The 24004-nt window shown below is 41.9% G+C and overlaps 1 protein-coding gene across 1 annotated transcript in view; it reads right to left on the bottom strand.

Moving 5' to 3' along the window:
- The window catches only part of LOC130874124 (cadherin-related family member 3-like), an 88477-nt gene that overhangs the window by 32044 nt on the left and 32429 nt on the right, over positions 1 to 24004 (bottom strand). The window contains exons 5-9 of the mRNA XM_057769122.1: positions 13258 to 13352; positions 8121 to 8228; positions 7198 to 7394; positions 5274 to 5451; positions 790 to 952 (exon numbers count right to left, since the gene is read on the bottom strand). Coding sequence (XP_057625105.1) covers positions 790 to 952; positions 5274 to 5451; positions 7198 to 7394; positions 8121 to 8228; positions 13258 to 13352 — 741 coding nt within the window. The remainder of the gene's footprint in view (positions 1 to 789; positions 953 to 5273; positions 5452 to 7197; positions 7395 to 8120; positions 8229 to 13257; positions 13353 to 24004) is intronic.

Below are 24004 nucleotides of genomic sequence, written 5' to 3'. Positions count from 1 at the left end.
TGAGCACTCAAGTCTTAAAATATTGCTTACAAATCCCCCATCTTTATCCAAAATTCCATTTTACAGATGACAGTTTAGGTTTGTATTGCAAAATGAGTATCAGCCCAGTAAGCAGCCTGGTTCTGTGCCCAAGTTCCCAAATTTCATATGCACGCAGGAACTTACTTGTAGCTGTGGAATTTGTCAAGAAAATTTGGGGTTAGGATTAGAGAAACAAAGGGCTCTCATCTGTGGGTCTCTCAGTCATGTATTCCTGGCTAAGAGCGGGAATAGGTAGGTTGAGGGTAGTTGGTGATAGTGGAGTAAGGAGCTTCCCAAACTAGCTCCGACTGGCACTCTGAAAATAATTGCCATGGCAACTGGGGGTTAAGAAGAGGAATTGCTTCTGAGGCCGAATCATGTGTAGAGAAAGAAAAAATCTAGAGTCTTCATATTCTGCCAATAGAAAATTTGACTCTCTACAAGAGGAGCTTGACATCAGTTACTTCCTGTGCCAGGAGAACAAGCCATTGTCACAATACGCTGTCACAGAGACTCGCCTCCAAGGAAATCAGCATGTGTTTTAGCTTCTGATTTCCCAAGTTAAATAGGAAGTGAATTATTTTGTGCTCATTATAATATGGAGAAAATGATGGCAGGAACAAGATGGTTAAAAACGTGCCCAGATGCCTTCTGGCAAGACAACAGAGGGGCTCGGAATTCTCTACTGTATCAGGTCATCTCCTGTTCCTATTGATCATGACCATTTTCTTGGACAAGCTCTCTGGAATGACAGCCACAGGGGCTCACCTGAATGAAATTCTCAGCATTCGGTACTTGCTCAAATAGTTGTCCAGAGCCTACTGGGCCAGAGCTTGGCGCATAATGAATTGTGTCAGGAGGCTTGTCAAGGTCGTGGCACGTGACCTTTGCAATTATTGTGTCCTTGGCAATCTCTTCCTTGCCTGTGTACCTGTTTAATTGTTCAAGAAGAAAAATCGGTTTAGATGGGCATTCTCTTACAAAGTAATGTTTTCTCGGTAAATATCCACTAGCTTTGTGAAGGTCTGCATGTGTGCTTTGTCCATCCTGCCGCAGACAAGCCCTCTTTATAGCATCATTTAGGTGGCCATTTCCCAGCCGCTTCCTTCCTGCACCCAGCTGGCTATTTCTTTGGGAAAGAAAATTATCAAAGCCACCACATCCTTGGGGAGGGCCTCAGTAGGAATCAACTCATTCTCTGGAACTGCTCTCCTCTGCAACATCTGGATGATGGATATGGTTTGACTCTAAAATGATCTCCACAGGCTTATGTTTCAAACACCAGGTCCTCTGCTGGTGGCCCTCTCCTTGGAGGCTTTAGGACATAGGGGCTAGCTGGAAAATGTACTTCTCTAAGGACAGGTCTTGGAAACTTAAACTTCACTTTATTTCTTATTCCTGTCTTGCTGGCTGCTTCCGTGTCCACATGTGAATAGTGTAGCCGTGTGCTTTCCTTCTCACAGACTATAAAGCCCGTCTATGCCATCCTTGTCGTGATGCATTTGAACTGTGAGCCCCAATCATCTTTCCCCCCTTCAGTTGCTCTACTGGGCATTTCTCAAAGCTATGATAAAGGAACAAATTCATGTGACGAAAGGGACAGAGGGTCCTTCCCATCCTATAACCACAGTAGAGTGTCTCACCTTTCTATGCATCCACCCACTTTGGATTTCACTACCCCAGGTGATCAGTCTTCAGCTTCTAAATACTACATATTATGCAATGGCTAATTTAGTCCTTTCCTTTTTAATTTTATTTATTTATTTGTTTGTTTGTTTATTCATTTAACATACCAACCACCATTCCCTCTTCCTCCTCTCCTCCTATTCTGTCCTCAGGACGACCCCAGCTAAGACTCCTAGCAATAGCAAAGAGAGTGCCTGAACTGGCCTTCCCCTGTCCTCAGATAGGTGACCACCCTATTGTGATCATAGAGCCTACATCCAGTAACTAATGGAAGCAGGTGCAGAGATCCACAGCCAATCACTAGTTCCCTTTAATCAGGATGTTTCCCTGTCTCCCAGTTGGCCACTTGACCTTCCCTTAAAACATGGCAGCAAAAATTTAAGATCATGTCTTTGGCATTTTTCTCTCCGTTTTTTTTTTTTTTTAGTTGTTTAAATTTTTCAGTGCTGCTTTACAAATTTTTGTTCTATGACCCTGATAAGATAGAGCCCCATTACAGCAAACAAGCAGAGCAGAGCTACAACAGATGACAGCCTAGAGTAGGGCTTGGTTAATTAACTATGATCTTCCTGGGAGAATAAATAGGAACTAGCAGAAAGAGAAAATATTGGCAAATTTCTGTACCAAATAGATTCCAAACACAGGTTGTATTTGTATTTGTTCTTTCTAACAATGAAATGTTGGATACTGCTGTTAGCTCCACTGGAGAATTATAACTGGGGCTCCAACAAGACTGTGTGGGACAGGAAGCAAGACTAGGTTTCATCTTTCATTAGTTTGTCAGGAATATGTTTAAGGAAAAAGGGCACAGTTTCCCATATATAAAGAGACTTACAGAGGCTCATACAAGAGCTTTCTAAGCCTGACCCCAATAGAACAAGAATCAGCCCAAGATGTGTCAAAGAGGTTTTACAGGAAATTGAAAATCCTCCGCATGGCAAAGGAAACCATCAGCAAAGCAAACAGCCTACATGGCAGGAGATAGCTATACATCAGACAGGAGGCTATATCTAGACCATAACCCTGAAAAAACAGTGAAAACAAAATTGCCAATCAGGACATAGGCTAATGAGTTGAACTGATGGTTCTCAACAGAAGAAACACAAATAGCTGATGTATATTGCTTATAAACTGTTAGATGCCTTGTCCACCAGGGAAATGAAAGTGAAAACTATTTTGAAAAAGGCTGTATCAAAGGTAAACAATGATAACACATGCTGGGAAGAATATGGGGAAAGGGGACTCACTGTTCACTACTGCTGGGAGTGCAAACTGGTATAGCTACTATGTAATAAGCATAGAAGCTCCTGTGAGCCATTCACACCACCTCTAAGCACACACCCAACGATCTCTGTATCCTACCACAGAGTTACTTGCACATCCTTGGTGTGGGAAGTCCTTCTATGTTTTGCCTTTATTGGTTAATGAATAAAGCTGTTTTGGCCAGTAGTTTAGCAGAATAGAGCAAGGTGGGAGTTCCAAGCAGAGAGAGGAGGAATAGGTAGAGTCAATGAGATGCCATGTAGTCACCAGAGGAGAAAGACGCGAGCTGCCAGCTGAAACCCTACCATCAGGTCACCAGCCTCATGGTAAAATATAAAATAATAGGAATGGGTTAATTTAAGATGTAAGAGATTTCTAGGAATATGTTAGAGTCATTGGCCAAGCAGTGTTATAATGAATACAGTTTCTGTGTAGTTATTTCGAGTCTGGGCAGCCAGGAATGAAGCATTAGCTTCCACCAACACATCCAGATTTATAATAGCACTCATCACAATAGTTAGAAATAAAAGTGGCATCAATGTCCACCAACTAATGAATGAACAATAAAAATGTGGTACACAAATATGCACTAGTGAATTTTATTCAGTTGTAAATAAAATTACATAAATTTCAGGAAATAGATTAATGTGAAGATTATTATACTAAGTGAGGTAACCCAGTCTCAGAAAGACAGATTCTCTCTTTTGAAGCTTCTAGTTTCTAATTCTTATATGAGAGAGTGAGTGAAGGTATAGGTTGATATGGGATTCCCCTCTGTGTGTTGTGATTATCATTAATGAATAAAGACACTGCTTTGGACCTATAGCAGGGCAGAACTTAGCTAGATGGGAAAATTAAACTGCTGGGAGAAGGGAGGCGGAGTCAGGGAGAAGCCATGGAGCCGCTGCCAGAGACAGACACGCTGAAACTTTGCTGTTAGGCCACAATCTCGTGGTGATGCACAGATTAATGGAGATGGGTTAAATTAAGATATAAGAGTTAGCCAATAAGAAGCTAGAGCTAATGGGCCAAGCGGTGATTTAAATAATATGGTTTCTATGTGATTATTTCGGGTCTGAGCTACCGAGCAGCCAGGGACCAACAAGCGGCCTCCTTCAGCAACAGGTCATGGATAGAGAGGGAGGCAAGAGAGGTAGCAGGTCCTGAGGAAGGAGAAGGGTAGTTGCAGAGACAGAGACGGTGGTTTCTCTGGCAGATGGCAGGGGGTGAGGGGAGAAAAAAGAACAGAATAACCACACGGGCAGCAATATAAACCTTTATCCACATATCAAAATCCAGGAATTCTAAATCTCAAAATGTTTTCACCACTTGCTTGGCATCAAACCCTGACCCTCATGAACTACTTCACCGCAAGCCTTTGCCTACCCCATCGGATCATTTTTGCTTCCATTTAGAGCCATTTGAATATGGAGATCCGCCATCCTCCCCCTTAGAAAGGTACACAGTGCATGATGGACAAAAAATGTTACATTCTTTAAGCCAAGGACAAAAGCTATGTGCATGTGTATGGGGGTGTGTGGATTCATGTGTATGCACATGTGTGTTCATGCATGAAAGCCAGAGGACAACCTCTGGTAGTATTCCACAGGGACTGCCTACCATTTTGTTTGTTTTTTTGTTGTTTTGATTTTTTTTTTGATGGAGTCTCTTGCTGGTCTGGAACTTACTGAGTAAACAGGCTGCCTGGCCAATGAGTGGGCCTGAGGGACCTGCCTGTCTCCACTTCCCCAGTGCTGAGCATACAAGAGCTTGTTACCACAGCTCACATTTTTATGTGTGTCACGGACACTGAACCCAGCTTCCTGTGCTTGCAAGGCAAGCATTTTAATGAGACACGCTCTTACCTCAGGAATGACATCTTTAACCAGAAACCTACTCCACTGAATAAGGAGGGTTTCTGGTAAAGCTAACAGATGCATAATAAGAACCATTATAAGATAGCATCTGCTCAGCACTGTGTGGAAGCAGTACCAGAAATTAGACCATTAATTCCTCGCAACCATTCTTCAAGGAGTTCTATTAGTAACCCATTTACAAAGCAAAACTGAAGGGCTTCAGTTGAAGCCAGGAGTAGAGTCACTTTGATCTCAGACCCCACCTGCAGATCTCAGAAACTCGGCTTTCAGTCATGAACAGAACCAGCAGGCCATTTGCGAGGACTGTTTCTGAGCAAGCAAGATTCAACTTGATGACGACCGAATGTCAGAGCCAGCCAATAAATCCAACAGTCCTTGTTTTCTCCGGGCCCACTCTGAGTTCTTGCTTACCTGCTGCCTGCTTACCTAATCAGATACTGATCACAGAAAGGCGAGTTGTCGTTAATGCCGTGAACATAGGTAGTCACCGGAATGGTTGCACACCTCTGGTCACCGTCACACGCCTTAATGGAGAAGGACAGAGCACGTGCAAAGCCACTTTTCTCCACATCGAGACGGATGGTCGTCACCACGGTCCCTTTCTCTGTAATGAAGCAACAGTCTTGCTCAGAATGGGCCAGATTGTCACTTTTCAAAATTACATCATTACACGTGTAGCTACAGAAAAAAAAAATAAGAAAGCAAAAATTATGCCCTGTCCAACAGAATTAAGAAGCTGACTCAAAGTGCATGATACTGTTAAATTATTTATCACTGAGATGCACTATTAATCATATGATGTTAATGGATAGGATAACAAAATTGTTCGGCTTAAGAGAATAGAGAAGGCGCTCTAGAAGAAACCCTGCTTCTAGGCCTTGAAGGTTATGTAGCAAGAGAAAATGTCAGGAGATGGGAGTTGATTCCCACCAGAGAATCATCAAAAATAATCCTGAAAACACTACCAGAACATGACCTGCTCTCACTTAACCATCATTTAAATCCAGCAAACATTTTCTGTCATCTATTCAACACGAAGTGTGGCAGCTACCGTATTCAACATGATGACATAGAATCTCCATATTTATGGAATTTATATTCAAAGCTGGGAGACAGCCCTCGACATGCGCAGAAAGACAAAAAGTTCAAATGATGTTACTATGGAAATGAGCGCTATAATGTGATTTTTACGGATAATATCTAACGGTCAGGTGCTTAGAGAACACAAGGGAGCAGTCTCAAGGCAGACGGTCTACCTGATGGCTCACAGCAAGAGGAAAAGGAAGAAAGAATCTGGGTGGCATAGGAGATGCTTGGGGAGGGCGGTGTGAGTGATTGAGAACAAGGCAAGGGCCAGAGAAACGAGACCTCGGTGATAAGCTAAGGAGCACGGGCCAACTTTCAAGTGCAGAAAGCAAATAGAGAATTTTGCACCCAATCTGAGTCTTTAAAAAAACATCACTGGGTGCTCTATGCAGATGCTTAGCAGTTAACTGGAAAAGAAGCACCCCAAAGAAGAGGCCAGGAAGAATTGGGGATGAGAACATGAGTGTAAGCAGGTTATTTGAGAAGCAATCCAGGGCAATGTGACATGGGAAAGAGACCCAGAAAAAAAAACGCTCCCAATAAAAGAACATCATTAAGACAGCCACTGCCACTGGCCCAAGAGCTTCACATCACTGAGGAATTCCAGGAGCCAGAGTAGATCATACTGGCAGAGAAAACATCTGGAAGCTTTCTACACCAAGTCCTGAGTACAGACTTTCTCCAAGTCCAGCCTGGGACTTGTGAGAGAGAAAGGGAAGTCGAAGCTGTCAGATCCCAAGTAATCCCCCAAGCAAAGCACAGATACTGATGGCTGGAAGCAACCTTACTGCACGGAGCTGATATGTGTAGGACAATGACCACATTTGCTTCAACGGTGACCTGCATTTGTGCTAAAGATAACCCAGCACTGTCCTCCACTCCGCAACTCTAAACACAACACAATTTGCCTCCCACCACCAAGACTAAATGGACAAAGAATAAAAGATTAGCTCTAACCAGTCAAACCAGCTTCTCCCTCACAAACATTTGGCCCTGAAGTAGAGTGGAGCTGAGTTGGATCTAAGAATACGGGCTAAAGGGCACATAAACTATAGAGTTAATAATTTCATAACAGGTGTGAAGAGACACAGATTAGCAGAGGAGTCAGTGGGATGCTAGCCCTGCAGAACCACTCAGTGGACATTTCCAAACTGTCCAAGGGATGTTTTCTGGTGGGGTTTTAGTCTTTCTAGCTCCCCTTCAGAAACCGGGTGTGTGGAGGATGGGTATACAATTACTTAGGGCAGCAGAGTTCTCAACCTACCTTTGTCTACTGCGAAATAGCCATCCACTGCCTCCAGTCCAAAGGTTAAACCGCCCAAGTTATCTTCATCAGCTGCCTGGCACACGGCAATCGTCGTCCCTACTGGAATTTCTTCATCCAGCGTGATGTTGACGTTATGTTGCAGAGTTGAGTTGGTGGAGGTGACACTCCAGACCCCATTTTCAACACTAAATAAGCTTGTTTCAAAAGGAAATCTTCTTAGCGTGGTACCCACCAGCTGTCATTTCCATACCTTGTGTTCGTAAAGGGAGGAGGGGCAGACTGGAGAGAGGGGGCATGATGGAAATCCTATCTATCCACAAGTATCTAAACCTCTTTCTGATCTTAGCTCCAGATTACCTAAAGCCCTAAGGCTTATCGTGGGCTACTCATTCTTCCCAACAGGGGCTTCCCTGGGAAGTAACTACCATGTTTGTCTCCATTTTATAGACGTGAAAACTGAGAATTGAAGAAGTGAAGTAACTTTCAGAAGGTGGCTGAGAGAGGGTTAGGACACAAACTTCTTTTGCTCTAGACCCTGTGTGCACGGTTACTGTGTTCTTACCCTTCGAGCACACGCCACCGTCTTCATAGAGCAGCTAACACTCAACATGCTTTTGTACACTCACTAGCTATAACATTGACTAGAATCTCCCTTGAGAGAAATAAGAGCTAAGCCAGAAAGTCAGGGATTAAGGATGTACTGCATGAATAACCCCTTATTTTATTGCAATTTCAATATAGTTTATACTTTAAAACTATTTCTGCTTTTAGTTTCTAAATAAGTCTTTTTAGACTCTTGTGTCTTATGTGGTTGTTTATACAATGCTTGCTTATTTTCTTTCTCAGTTAAAAAGAAGAAAAAGAAGGAAGGAGGGAACGATGTTTTCAAGGTCAGATCAAATAATGCTGTGTTTCCTTACCTGCAGGCAAGAGTGGGGTCCTTATTGTTGACATTGATGAGGAAAATCTTCAGATTCCCAGTAGAAAACAGTCCTCCAGGATCAACCACTTTAATAACCAGAGAAAAGCTAAAGGCACAGCCACAAAAAAAGAAAAAAAAAAGATGGTTAAGACTTGATAAATAGCAGGCTTCCAGAGATGCAGAACCTAGCAGGCTGAACTGGCCAGCTACAACCATTGACTCCTTTGCTTAAGATGCCATTCAGACCAGATGTTTTAGTGGTTGGAAGTGGTTAACACTTTGGAAAGAAAGAAATGGGTCAAATCACCTGACCAAAGAGGTCTTAGCTTTTAAAACATTTGCCAAGTGCTGGCAGATATTAGCATGACACACAAATGCATGAAGTTTTTTTTTTTTTTTTTTTAAAAAGAGATTTGTTATTTCCTATAAATATCTGGGGGTGGGGCTATAGAAATTTTTTAGCGATTTTGTAACAAACAGGATCATTCATAGCTATGGATTTGTACCCTTTAAATACTGAATTCTATTAAAGACTAACAGATGCCGAGGTTAAATGGTCAGGAGTACCCCAGTGTGGTGGGGGACACATCATCCTGCCATCCAGGATAACATCTCCAGGCAGGAGGAGAGAGTGTTCAGGACTACAGGGGGACTTAAACACAGAGATAGAAAAGGAAGAAGCCTTCCAAACAAATTAGTCACCATAAGAAACATTAGGATTGCTACATGGTTAACGAGTTTTTATTTCCCGGATACATGTGGAGGTTTGAGGGATCACTAATGAAATGAGAAAAATGAAATTTTCGTTATTATTGACGAACATTCTCATCCCCAGGCTGTGACCCCTTGCGGTCATGTCTCCTGACTTTCCCAGTGCTTTCAGATTTGATCCCAACAAACTCTAGTTCCAGGCAAATTCAAAGAGTTACTTTCTTCTTCAGATTAAAAGAAAATCTATTTTACCTTTAAATATAGCAAAACTGACACCAAAATCCCTCTCTGTTTCTCCATACCAATGTGTAACCACTTCCCAATTTCTTAATTTCTCTTTCAAGAATTTGGTAGCTTATGAAAAAAAATTGGATAAAGCCAATAATCTACCTAAACAAATCAACACATTTAAAAAAAACTTCTAGCCAAGAACGGCAGTACATGTCCTTAGATTCAGCACTTGGGAGGCAGAGACAAGATGATCTCTCTGAGTTAAAGACCAGTCTGTTCTACATAGGGAGTTCCAGGCCTGCCGAGGATACACAGTGAGACCCTGTCTAAAAAGAATAGTAATTCTGAGAAGGCTTACACAGTGAGACCCTGTCTAAAAAGAATAGTAATTCTGAGAAGGCTTACCTAGAATAATGGCAATACCCATAGCACTCTAACTGTGAAGGCCATGATGATCCCTTCAAATACTTTCAAAAGGATTCAAACAAGTGATTGCAAAGCCTGATACCTCCTTTCAAGAAAGGAAATTTTGAATTTTTATATTTTAAAAATTAACTATTAGAAAGTTAAATTAGTGCTAGTTAGATGGCCCTGCAGGTAAACTGCTTGCCTCTGCCTGAGCTTGACCCCTAGAACTCAAGCAAGGATAGAAGGGGAGAAGTAACTTCAAAGGTTGTGCTCAGACCTCCCCAGGAGCACCACAGCCTGTGTGCCCTGCCACCCTTCACACACATCCACAAAACAAAGATTATTGAAAAGAGAGAGCGAAAATTGTTTTAAAAAATCAATTTTTATCTTAAAACTTCCCTTATTTCAGTAAAGATCAACTCAGGAACACAAGCAAATCTGCATCAGGGAAAGGAAGGGAGGGAGGATGACTGGAGGAGAGACATGAAGGGAGGAAAGGGAGAAGGAAGGGAGGGAAGGAAGAAGGGTATGACCACCAGAAATGGGAATAGATGGCCATCTTGGCCAATCAGCCATTAATACTCTTGGTCTGCAATCAGCTTCTCAGTTCCTCTGCTTTCAGAAATTAAGAAAGATAGAAAGAAAGAAAGAAAGAAAGAAAGAAAGAAAGAAAGAAAGAAAGAAAGAAAAAGAAAGCTTTCCTTTTCACTTGGCCAGAAAAATATTCCTTTCCCAAACTTTAATTTACATTTGTCAACAAATCTTAAGACTTATAAATGTCTACGGTAGCTCCCATGTTCTAGGGTAAGTAGAATTAACATAGTAAAATTTTACCAAAAGCAATCTACAGATTCAATGAAATGCCAAGCAAAATTCTTCACAGACCTCAAAAAAACTCTACTTACCTTTATATGGAAAAGCAAAAAACCCAGGATAGCCAAAACAGTGCTGTACAATAAAGAAACTTCTGGAGGCATCACAATCCCTGACTTCAAACTTTACTACAGAGCTACAGTACTGAAAACAGCCTGGTATCGACATAAAAACAGACAGAAGGACAAAGGGAACCAAATCAAAGACCCAGATATTTATCCACACACATACAGACAAATGATTTTTGACAAAGAAGCAAAAAATATCAAATGGAAAAAAGAAAGCATATTTAACAAATGGTGCTGGCAAAACTGGATATCAACATGTAGAAGAATAAAAATAGATCCATATCTATCACTATGCACAAAACTCAAGTCCAAATGGATCAAAGACCTCAACATAAAGCCAGCCATACTGAACCTTATAGATGAGAAAGTGGAAAATACACTTGAACAGAGAAACCCTGTCTCAAAAAAGAAAATACACTTGAACGAATTGACACAGGAGACCACTTCCTAAATAAAATCCCAGCAGCACAGACACTAAGAGAAACAATAAATAAATGGGACCTCCCAAAACTGAAAAGCTTCTGTAAAGCAAAGGACATGGTCAACAAGACAAATGACAGCCTACAGAATGGGAAAAGATCTTCACCAACCTTACATTGGACAGAGGGTTGACCTCCAAAATACACAAAGAGCTCAAAAAATTAGTCATCAAAAAAACAAATAGTCCAATTTGAAAAAAAATGGAGTATAGACCTAAACAGAGAACTCGCAACAGAGGAATCTAAAATGACTGAAAGACACTTAAGAAAATGTTCAACATCCTTAGCCATTAGAGAAATGCAAATCAAAACAACTCTGAGATTCCATCTTACACTGGTAAGAATGACCAAGATAAAAAACACTGATGACAACTTATGCTGGAGAGGATGTGGGGCAAAGGGAACACTCCTGCATTGCTGGTGGGAGTGGAAATTGGTACAACCCCTTTGAATTTCAGTGTGGCGATTTCTCAGAAAATTAAGAAACAACCTTCCTCAAGACCAAGCAATACCACTTTTAAGTATATACCCAAAGGATGCTCAATCGTGCCACAAGGACATGTGCTCAACTATGTTTATAGCAGCATTGTTTGTCATAGCTAGAACCTGGAAACAAATCCCCCTCGACTGAAGAATGGATAAGGATAATTTGGTACATTTACACAATGGAGTACTACACAGCAAAAAAATGACATATTGAAATTTGCAGGCAAATGGGTGAAGCTAGAAAACATCAATTGAGTGAGGTAACCCAGACCCAGAAAGACAATTATCACATGTACTCACTCATAGGTGGCTTTTAGAGATAAAGCAAAGAAAACCAGCCTACAATTCACAATCCTAGAGAACATGGACAACAATGAGGACCCTAAGGAGACATACATGGATCTAATCTACATGGGAAGTAGAAAAAGACAAGGTCTCCTGAGTAAATTGGGAATACGGGGACCATGGGAGAGGGTTGAATGGGAGGGAAGAGGAAGAGAGGGGAGGAGGGAAAAAAATTACAGCTCAATAAAATCAATTTTAAAAGATGAAAAATAAAGAAAAATATCTAGGGTAGGCCAGGTGATGATGGCACACACCTTGGAGGCAGAGGCAGGCAGATCTCTGTGAGTTCAAGGTCAGCCTGGTCTGTAGAGCAAGTTCCAGGACTGCTGTCGGACAATAGTTTTACCCTGTAAAGATTTGTTTCTTGTACTTGTTTAATAAAATGCCGATTGACAAGTAACCAGGCAGGAAGCGGAGGTGAGGCAATGAAAACAAAAGAATTCTGGGAAGAGGAAAGTTCAGTCTGCAGTTGTCACCCAGACACAGAGGAAGCAAGATGTGACTGTCTCACCAAAAAAGGTACCAAACCATGTGGCTGACACAGACAAGTATTATGGGCTAATGTAAATTATAAGAGTTAATAAGAAGCCTGAGCCAATAGACCAATCTGTTTATAATTAATATAGCCCTCTGTGTGGTTTTTTTGGGGGGACTGAATGACTGCAGGACTGGGTAGGACAGGAAACTCGGTCAACACAGGACAGTCCCTGAAGGTAGACAGAGAAACCCTGTCTCAAAAAACCAAAAATGTATAGAGCCATAATCTGGTTGATGCACTGCTAGGGAAATCAAAATTCAAGTTCCAATAATGCTAGGGAAACGTTCTATCAGCTGAGCTTCACCCCCAGCTCCAAGACTGATGCTCATCGTGATGATCCATTTGTGGACCTGAATCTCCTTCCGCCCTTTGACCTGATGTTTGACGTGTGGGCAGCTAGGCTTTCCTGTGCCTTTGCTGTCCAGGAAGCAGCTCAGAATATTTTCCATTTTCAACTTTCATCGTCACAAAGAATCACTTAAGAAAGGCAGGAGAAAGGTTACTGGAATGCCTTCAGAGTCCACTCCCTTTTCCTGGGAAGCACTTTGATGCAAAATATATAACTGAAGGGGGGTAGGCATTAAACCATTATAAAAATAAAAATACTAACTTGAACCAGCGGTAACCCACTTAACTGATGCAGAGGAAATAACCAAGTGGCCGAGTGCTAACTTCTCAAGGACAGAAGGCTGCTCCACATTACAGGCACCTGGAGAGGTGAACTGCCGACTTCCACGGCAGGGTACAAATAAAACTATCAAAATCGTCTTCGTGCTTCACTGTGATGCAAGCAGGTGACACAGAGAGGGTCCCCACGGACATCCAAAGCAGCAATGGTACAATTACAGGTGAGTGCCAATTTCGTTTTTAAGACAGTATCAAGAGCAACTTCATGTGAAAAGTATGTGAAGATCAGACAGGGAGAATTTTTTTCTCAGGAGAGGAACTACAAGCCAAAGGACCAGCATTCCCAAAGAAAGCCCAGCACAGCTTTACCTTCTCACATCCCTCTCAAAATCCAAAGCCGTTGCTGTGGAAATTGTCCCAGTGCTGTCGATGGTGAAGCCCGAGCTCTCTGGGGAAATGAAGTACTGTTTGTTGAACAGAAAAGAGAAAACAAAACATTTCAGAGACACAACTGATTCCCTGGCGAGGTTCCTCAGCCTCTGAGAGCTAAGTCTCCACACTCCATGTACTCTGTGTGGCTCATCAACCACGAGCCCCATGCATTAGATGCTCAGAAAATGTTGGCAGCAGCAGCAACAGTTGGCTGCTGCTTCTGATGGTGATGGTGATGATGATAATGATTAAGAGATGATGATGATTTTGATGATAATGATGATAGAAGTGTACTCTATTCAACTGACTTCTGATCAGACAATATGTTCTTAAAAACTAAGAAAAAAACAAACAAACAAACTTTCTGTTTTCTTTTTTTTTCTTTTTTCTTGCTGATTTTTTTATTAATTAATTAATTTAATTATTAAAGATTTCTGCCTCTTCCCCGCCACCACCTCCCATTCCCTCCCCCTCCCCCAATCAAGTCTTCCTTCCTCCTCAGCCCAAAGAGTAAGCAGGTTTCTCTGCCCTGTGGGAGGTCCAAGGACCACCCACCTCCATCCAGGTCTATTAAGGTGAGCATCCAAACTACCTGAGCTCCCACAAAGCCATTACATGCAATAGGATCAAGAACCCATTGCCATTGTTCTTCAGTTCTCAGTAGTCCTCATTGTCCATTATGTTCAGCGAGACCGGTTTTGTCCCATGCTTTTTCAGTCCCCGGCCAGCTGGCCTTGGTGAGTTCCCGATAGATCATCCCCATTGCCTCAGTGTGTGGGTGCACCCCTCGCCGTCCTGAGTTCCTTGCTCGTGCTCACTCTCCTTCTGCTCCTCCTTTGGATCGTGAGACTTCAGTCCAGTGCTCCAATGTTGGTCTCTGTCTCTGTCTTCTTTCATCGCCTGATGAAGGTTAATATTCAGGGGGATGCTTATATGTTTTTCTTTGGGTTCACCTTCTTATTTAGCTTCTCTAGAGTCACGAAAACTTTCTGTTTTCTACATTCTACATATTACCTGAGTATTTCTTATCACACCCTACTCAAAGCTAAAAGTCAAGAAAAGGGAGTTCCATCGGGAAACCCATGCCAGGTGTTTAATGAATGAACACAAAGATGGTCTGTGTGGATGGGATGCGCTGGCTTTAGGGCCTGGGAAGAATCAAGGAGCTATGAGAAGAAGGAAAGCAGACATCCTCAGCACCCACTCATTAGATTCTGTCTGTTCAGGTACAGTGTGTTATCAAGTTTCCCATAGCCTACTGAATTTTTACCTCATCTCCCCTTCAGCCGTTTTGTTCAGTGTTCCAAGTGCATTAACATTGGAATCTCTGCATCCCAGGTCATTGGTGTTGATGTTATCCCATTTCACAAACAAGAAATCCAAGGCTTGGAAAATTCCAGAGTCTTGCCTTGACCAGCATCCCTAAGACACGTTCCTACCCTGCCCCCAACAATGCGGGTGAGGCCAGGGTTCTAATACAGCTGAAAATCAACTTTGAGAAAAAGCCAGAAGAAAAAAAGCCCACAAGAGGCTTAATATCAGGAATTAATTAGACCAAGTGCTACTGACTTAATAATTGTGTATACTCGGGGATAATTTAATAGAGAAAATTAAACCCAGAAGGATTGTGAAGCAGACTAAAAATCATTTGGAGAAATTAGTGACCTTTATATTGATCAATTTTCTGATGAATCACCGTATTCTGACTAATTTCCGTTCATACCTTCGATGCCTACCCATCTAAATAAGATTGAGCTGATTGCTGCTGCTTCTTTAGCACAGTGTAGAATATGAGCATTCTGGAATGGCAGGCATATTCATCACATTCTTCTGTTTAGGGCATATGTGGGAATAATGATGCCTGATTCATAAGGGACCCACAGAGGATGGCTGGAAATTAAATGACCTAAGAGGCTCACCAACACTGTCTGCCTATATACAAATATGCACAATTTTTTAAAAAGACACCCACATTTCTGCTTGTAGCTACTCAACATTTGCAATTGCAGATTTAATTTATTACATGAGTGTCAACATTTTTCCAAACAATATATATTGGAAAGTCATGTTTTGTATGGTTGATTTTCCACAGAAGAAAGTCCTCTTCAAAAAATATCTTGATGGTGCTGATGTGAGCAATTCCCTTCCGTGTTCCGGGAAGGCTGGAAATGGTGGTTGCTAAGCAGCCAGGGCAATCACTAAGAAAGTCACCTAATTGAAGAACACCCTGAACAGAAAAGCCATCTAAGGGATGAGAAATTAATTCTCTGGGACTGAGTAAATTATACTCATTGTCCTGGGGCTTTGTTTTTAAAATCAGCATCTTTGTCTGTAATTACCATAAATTCGTGAGGAACTATTTGGCCATAAAAGTAACATGGGCATCCTCATTCTCAGATTCCAGGATATGAGAACAGATTCCAGGACCCGAAGAGAGGCAGAGCAGGGCAGTAAGCCTTCAGTCTATCTGAAAGCACTAATTCAGAATCCATTCCCTTTGAAAGCTTGGTCATGTCTATTTGTTCTCTAGGAAGCCAGGGAATTAGAAAAGACCCAAAGTTGAAGAGTTAGAGGCTTTGATGTTTCAAGAGCAGGTCACAGTAGTATGGTTGGATCTTTCCGTGCCCTGAGGTTAAGTCAAATATAACAATAACTGTGTGAGTAGAGAGAACGCAGGTAGTAGAAGGGGAAGAGGCAAATAATGAAGCAAAAAAAAGAGCTAACTGGGGTGGGAGTGGAAAGGCAAGACAAAGGAGAGGTGATGGGGAAGGATAACAAACACTAAAGACTTGAAAGCCACATAGAAACCTACCACTATAGAAGGTTTCTAGTAGATACACACACACACACACACACACACACACACACATGATTTTTGTTGTTTATAATGGAGTGGGGTAGTTCTGTTCCCAGACCCTACAGACTATCAAATAAAAATCCCAGCGCCAGGTGTGGCTTATGTGCCTTCAAGATACTGATCAGTGAGCAGTCCTGCAGAACCCCAAACATTAGAGGCTGCTTTCATTGCTCATGATTGCTGTGAAGAACTCAATGGAAAGACTTTATTACCAGAGATACCAGACACTTCGGTCACAGGGCATGGAGAAATCAAGCTGGTACCCCCAGGGAGTTTCATCACGACTGGGTAGCTTTTGTAGTGATGAAAGGTAGTAGTCAGGTTCCTGGGGGAGAAACAGAACTAACAGTCTTGCCCAGTAGTTAATGCTAGGATCTAGAAGAATAACTACCTTGGCAAGACATGCCCATTGGTGCAATCGGGGAACAAATGTGGGAGTGACCAACCACTTTCTGATTGGCTTTAAGGCTAGCATCACTAGATGGAATTCACTATTAGCTAGGCCAAAACCCTAAATCTGTGTGTGTCATAGACCCTAGGAGAGAATCTCCCGCTATTAGTCTGCTAAATGGAAATAATAAAATACATTAAACTGTCTCCTACATACTTATCTTTATATCAATAGATTGGTACAGCTCTCCAACTCTCATATGAGAAGCTTTTTTTGTTTTCAGTAGATGATTGATACAGATTTACAGTTAGTGAGCATTCAAAGAACTAGCATTCAAGTGTTTGGCCCTACATAGGATCGCTACATCACACCTCCTCCCAAAGTTCTGGGATCACCATGGAAGAGGAGACAGAAAAGTTAAAGAGCCAGAAGTAGTAGAGGTTTGCAGAGAAACAGTATATTCTAGACACAACAGCAACGCTGGACACATGAATTCAGAGAAGCTGAGACTATGCGTAGAAGATTTGTGTGGTACCAAGCTAGCCAAAATCCTGGCATGGATGGTGGAGGAGCTGATGAAGTCCCACCCCTATCTGGGGAGATTTTGGCAAGTGATGGCTGCCAAGAGAGTAAAGAGTTAGGTTTTCCCCTAGGAATGGAGTCCCTAATAATCTGCCCGAGCTCCAGGAGATGGCCCTGTATCTGTGAACATGTTGTCAGCACTAAGTGGAAACGCTGGCTCAGGAAGTTTGCCAGTAAATGAGTGGAACTAGAAAAGATCATTCTCCCACACCCTGAGAGGGAGCTCACCCCTGAGGCCAGGACCTGGAAACTGGATACCCCAGAGACCTAGGATAGGGCCAAACGTGAATGAGGAAATAATTTCTTATTGAATTCCTAATGATATGTGCATAGATTGATGCCTAGCCCAACTGTCCTCAAAGAGTCTTCGCCCAGGAACTGATGGAAACAGATCCAGAGAGCCACAGTCAAACATTAGATGGAACTCGGGGTATCCTACAGAAGAGGGGGAAGAAGGATTGCAGAACCCAGTGGTGTCAAGGGCACCACAAGAAAACCCACAGAACCAACTAACCTGGATCACCAGGGCTCACAGAGACCGAAGTGACAACCAGGTACCTGCATGGGACTGACCTATGCCCTCTGCTTATATATTACAGTTGTGTAACTTGGTCTTCACGTGAGACTCAAAACAGTGGGAGCAGTGGATGTCTGTGACTCTGTAGCCTGCTCTTGCGACCTGTTCCTCCTGTCGGATTGCCTTAATAGAAGAGGAGGTACCTATTCTCACTGCAGCTGACATACTTACCATGTCTGGCTGTTATCCATGGGAGGCCTGCCTGTATCTAAAGAGAAACAGTGGAGGAGAAGTGGATGAGGTGGGGGAGGGGGAGAGTGCAGTGGACCTGGGAAGAGAGGAAGAAAGGGAAACTTTGATTGGAATGTAAAAACAACAACAAAATACATAAATAAATAATCAAAAATACAAAAAGAAAGAAGAGGGGTTTGTTGTCTGTTGGTCAACTACTACTGGGCATGGAGCCCACCCTTAAAAGTGGTATACTTCCCCCAGTGAGACTCCCTTGGAGAAAAACCCTGTTTTTTCATTTGCAAGTAGCTATCAACTGGGGGTAACATCTGGGTTAGGGATGGGGACTTATGTCCTTCTGGGTTAGGGATGGGGGCTTATGTCCTTCTGGATTAGGGATGGGGGCTTGTGTTCTTCTGGGTTAGGGATGGGGGCTTATGTCCTTCTGGGTTAGGGATGGGGACTTATGTCCTTCTGGGTTAGGGATGGGGGCTTGTGTTCTTCTGGGTTAGGGATGGGGGCTTATGTCCTTCTGGGTTAGGGATGGGGGCTTGTGTTCTTCTGGGTTAAAGATGGGGGTTGTGTCCACTTCTCCTCTCAGCTCTAGAGCCCCATCTGGTGCAGACCCAGATTTCTTTCTAAAGTACAGGTTTTTAAAGGATGTACTCATGATTCTCTACATTTCCTCAGTGTCATTGTTACGTCCATTTCATTTTTAATTTTGTAAATTGGGACCTTCTCTCCCCACTGTTCAGTTAATTTAGTTAAAGGCTTAATTTTTTTCTCAAAGAGCAAGTTTTTTGTTTCATTGATTACTTATATTATTTTTTTGTTTCTTTGTTTTTATTTTATCCTAGAATTTGATTATTTCTTGCCATTTACTCTTTTGGGGGCAATATTTCTTTTGCTCTAGATCCTTCCTTCAAATGTACCATTAATTCACTAATATGAGATCTTTGCATGTCTTCGTATTTTGTTTTGCTTTTTTTGAGACTAAATTTCTTTGTGTAGCCCAGGGTGCCCTGGAACTCATTCCATAGACCAAGCTGGCTTCCAACACAAAGATCCACCTGCCTCTGCCTTCCAAGTGCTGGGGTTAAGGGTGTGTGCCACCACTGCCCAGTTCCAAGTGTTTAATGTAGACTTTTGATGTTATAAACTACCCTATTAGAACTACCTGCAGTGTCCCAAATGAAACCATACTGTGTTTTCATCTCTATTCAATTCCAAAAAGTCTTTCATTTTGGTCTTGACCCATTTTACGTTCAGTTGCTCAGTTTCCATGAGTTTGTAACATTTCTGTTGTTTCTCTTATTGTTGATGTCCAGTGTTGATCTGTGATGGTCAAATTTGATGCAGAGTAGCATCTCAACCTTCTTGTGTCTGTTGAGACTTGCTTTGTGTCTGAGTTCGTGGTTGATTTTGGAGGAAGTTCCATGAAGTGCAGAGAAGTTATATCCTTGTATATTTGGGGAAAATGTTCTGCTGATATCTGCTAGATCCATTTGGTTTATGATATCTGTTAGCTCCAGTGTTTTCCTGTTTAGTTCTGTCCAGATGACCCGTCTACAGAGTGGGTACTGAAGTCTCCCACTGTCATTGTGGAAGGTTCAATTCGTGATTTAAGCTACAGTAGTTTTTTTTTTTTTTTATGAACTTTGTTGTCTTTGTGTTTGGTGCATGGATACTAATTGCACTGTGCTCTTCATAAATATTTCCTTGGATGAGTACATAGTGTCGTTCACTATTTCTGCTGATTAGTTTTGGTTGGAAGTCTATTTTGTCAGGTACTAAAGTAGATATTTCTTCATAGATCCATTTGCTTAAAATATTTTTTCCATCTTTTTGCCCTAAGGAGATGTCTATCCTTGATGTTGAGGTATGTTTCTTGGATGCAGCTGAAGGATGGATCCTGTTTCACATCTGTTCTGATAGTCTGTGTCTCTCTTTATTGGTGCATTGGTACCCTTGAAGCTGAGAGTTACCAATAAGCAGTGCTTGTTGATTTCTATTATTTTGTTATTGTGCTGTGGGGTTTTTTCTCTCTTCTTTTGATTTGCTTGGCCGATATCATTTATTCCTTTTTTCTTGGGTGTGCTCTTTTTAAGTTGAAGTTTTCCTTCGAGTACTGTCTTATAATTAAATAAGGGTTTTTATTGTTTCTACTGACAGGTCCTTTGCATATACATTATGACTTTCAGTTTGGGGCTTTTATGGGATTTTTGTAGTGTGTGTGTGTGTGTGTGTGTGTGTATGCGTCTCTGCATCTATATGTTTCTTGTGCTTTTTCTTTGGCTCTTTTTTGTATTTGTTGTTATATTTCAATTAGTTTGTTTTTTATTTATCTCATTTTATTTTACTATTATTCCTTAGATGTCTTTTTTTTAAACAAGAGACAGAAAGAATGAGGATACAGATGGGTTGGAAGGTGAATGGGAAGTGGGAGGAGTAGGTGGGTGGAGAAGCATAATCAGAATATATTGTATGAAAAGATCTATTTTCATTAAAGGAAAAGAATATATGAAGTTGGGAGGAGAAAGTGGTGGCGGGGCATGAGAGGAATTAGCGGGAAGGAGAGGGGGAATTCCATCAAAATACATAAGATGTACGTGTAAAAGTCTCAAACAACAGAAATCAGAGACTAGAGAAGGAAGAAAACCAAGATTATTATTTTCCTGAAACAATGTTAACATTAGCTAATGCTGGGGCTGGAGAGATGGCTCAGAGGTTAAGAGCATTGCCTGCTCTTCCAAAGGTCCTGAGTTCAATTCCCAGCAACCACATGGTGGCTCACAACCATCTGTAATGGGGTCTGGTGCCCTCTTCTGGCCTGCAGGCATACACACAGACAGAATATTGTATACATAATAAATAAATAAATAAATAAATATTAAAAAAAAAAAAACATTAGCTAATGCTTGTGGGGTGACCTGGGCCAAGTCAACAGTGATGTCAGCCTGATGATGTGGTAACACAAGGATGTGCTCTATGAAAGTGTTGGGCCACAGTCACACAATTGCTGGGATCCCTGCAGTCCCAGGACCACAAATGAGACACACTAAGCTAACCTTCTGTATGCATCATCTAGCTTAACCTTCATTATAACCCTAAGATAGGCATTATTAGTAATTGTGTTATAATTAAAGAAACTAAGTTATGGAGAAATTATAAGACTTGCCTAGAGGCACGAAGCCAGAAAGTAGAAAGTCCAAAAACTCACATAAACCATGTAAATTCAGAATGTGCTGATGTTCAGATTACTATGTCTCATTTGGCAGACTAATCCAGGGAAACATTTCTGAATGAGGATCAATGCAGACATGATTTCAGCAAGCTGGCCTGGATATTCTTGTCTTAGTCTACTATGCATGGCAGCTGAAGATGTGAGCCTCCTTGCCCATCAGCCCTGAGCATTTCCTGAAACAGGGGCTCTGTGTTTACTCTTGAAAGTCTTGGGCATCACTTTATTTCCTTTATTACGGGTATCATTTTACTTCCTCTAAAGTGAACTCATTTTGTAAACCAAAGCAATAGTTTTCCAATGTGTACTAGATTATGTAAGATCCTGCTCCTTCCTGATGCTCCTTTATGCTTGCCATGCAGCCTGCTAAATGGGAGATGGAATGGTATGTATTGTGTCTAGTTTGGTTTCTGGACCTGGTAGTCTTTGTTTTTGGTGTGCTTCTTAGGAGTTCCCCAGAAATAGATCCTGAGATGGAAATGAGTGTGCACGTGATTGAGCACTGCTAGACAATGGAGGCAAGAGGAAAGGGGAGAGAACCCGAGCCCAAGTGCCATCTCAGGGTCTCAGAGGCAATCCAGCCTGGTCCTTCCCCAGTGTGCTTGGGACTGTCCTCATAGAGGAAGAAAAGGTGAAGGTTCATGGTGAAGGGTTCGCCCAGGAAGATGTAAATTTCTGTGTGCTTTCTGTTGTCAAAACCACAAAAATACCTCAGAAATGTCTTTCTTCTTACTATTAGAAGCTAAATACTAGTGTGATCAGGAGTGGGGTGTACCATAGAAAATATCCAAAGAAATCAGGAAGAGCACAGTTACAGTCCACCACAGTCCCTGAAACCTCTTTCATTAGAGAAGCAGAAATCCTACTAGGATTAGTAGCTATATTTTGAAACCAATTACTTTCTATGTGATTAACATTTAATTCTGCTTCCCCTATCCAGGCGGATGACTATACGATTTTCCAGCGAAGTATATATCCTAACTAAGGGAGCCGTCTTAGGGTTGGCAAGAGACTTGACTCTAGAGGGGCTCGCAGGTGTCCAGGGAGATGTCCCCAGCTGGTAACTTGGGCAACTGAGGAGAGGGAACCTGAAATGATCCTATCCTATACTGATGAATATCTTACATATCACCTTAGAACCTTCATCTGGCAATGGATCGAGATAGAGACAGAGACTCAATTTGGAGCAATGGTCTGAGCTCTTAAGGTCCAAATGAGGAGCAGAAGGAGGGAGAACATGAACAAGGAAGTCAGGACCACAAGGGGTGCACCCACCCACTGTGACAGTGGAACTGATTTATTGGGAGCCCACCAAGGCCGGCTGGACTGGGACTGAATAAGCATGGGTTGAAACTGGACTCTCTGAACATGGCGGACAATGAAGGCTGATGAGAAGCCAAGAACAATGGCACTAGGTTTCGATCCTAATACATGAACTGGCTTTGTGGGAGCTTAGCCTGTTTGGATGCTCACCTTCCTGGACCTAGATAGAAGTGGGAGGACCTTGGTCTTCCTGCAGGGCAGGGAATTTGTACTGCTCTTCAGTATCGAGAGGGAGGGGGAATGGAGTGGGGGGAGGAGAAGAGGAGTGGGGATAGGGAAAGGGGAGTGGGGGGAGGGGCAATACTTGGGAGGAGGGGGAGGGAAATGGGAAATGGGGACAGATGGAAATTTTAATTAAAAATAATAATAATAATAATAATAATAATAAAACATTTAATTCTGTTCCCTGTCCTCTAGTAGCTATGAAGGGGAAACAGTTTTATTTTAACTCTAGATTATTTGTAACTGCAATAATCAGTGTTAATTGTCAACTTCTCCAAATCTGGGACTTGCATGAGAGATCCACCCACTGTGGGTGGTGCCATTCCCTCTGCAGTGGACTCTAGGCTCTGTAAGTAGAGAAGGCAAGCTGGAAGGCAGCATGCATGCATTTACTCTTCTCTTGACTTCCCTGCCATGATGGGTGGTAGCCTGAAATGCTAAGCTAAAGTAAGCCCTTTATCCCTTACACTGCTTTTGGCAGAGTATTATCTCATAGCAACAGAATAAACCCCAAGGCAGGGACACCTGAAGCACCGTATAGAGAAGAGAAGAAGCTGAGCCCAAGTGGCAGTCATGCTCGGCTAGCGATGCCTCATGCCAGCAAGTGAAAAGACATCACAAAATGATCAGGGAAAGAAGATGTGTATGGTGTCACTAGAAAGCCTGGAGAGACCTTGACAGTACTCAGGTCTGTGCACACTGAAGCGCCATTATGTACTGGCTGCAACTCAAAAATTAATTTTTCCAGAGATTTTGGACCCATTGGTCTAGCATCCAATTTGTTGAAATCATCCCACTTAATCTTACTATTGGAATTATTGAATTATACCGTTCCTTAGTTGTTCTAAAAAAATGTCTTCGGGGATACCTTAAAATAATGAAATAAATCCTCCCAAAAGTAATTATTGCATTTTAATATTTAGTCTTATAAATAATTATTTCAAACATGGGTGTGGAATATTTTTCTTGTCTCATCTTCTTGGGCCTCCCATACAGTGTTGATTTTAAATGGGTCAGTCAATAGTGGATCATTTGCCTTGTATGAATAGACTTAAATTATTATTACACCTTTATGTGGGTAATCATTGCCAAATATTCATTTTCCTTCACTTCCCATATCCTGAAAATAGTCACACTTGGGCAACTGTGTCCTTATAAGATAAAAGCCTTAATTCCTAGAAAACATCATCAGAATCTACATATTTGCAATTGAGAAGATGAGCTGATCATAGTTTATTGTGTGACTGTTTGGTGTCTGTTGTTCATTGCAAATGATGTTAAGCTATGGTGAGCCTTCTGGCTACAGTATGTTACAACCTG

The sequence above is a fragment of the Chionomys nivalis genome, chromosome 5, assembly GCF_950005125.1.
Source record: "Chionomys nivalis chromosome 5, mChiNiv1.1, whole genome shotgun sequence".
Lineage (NCBI taxonomy): Eukaryota > Metazoa > Chordata > Mammalia > Rodentia > Cricetidae > Chionomys > Chionomys nivalis.
Note: the sequence above shows the minus strand (reverse complement) of the source record. Positions and strands in the feature narration are given on the sequence as shown.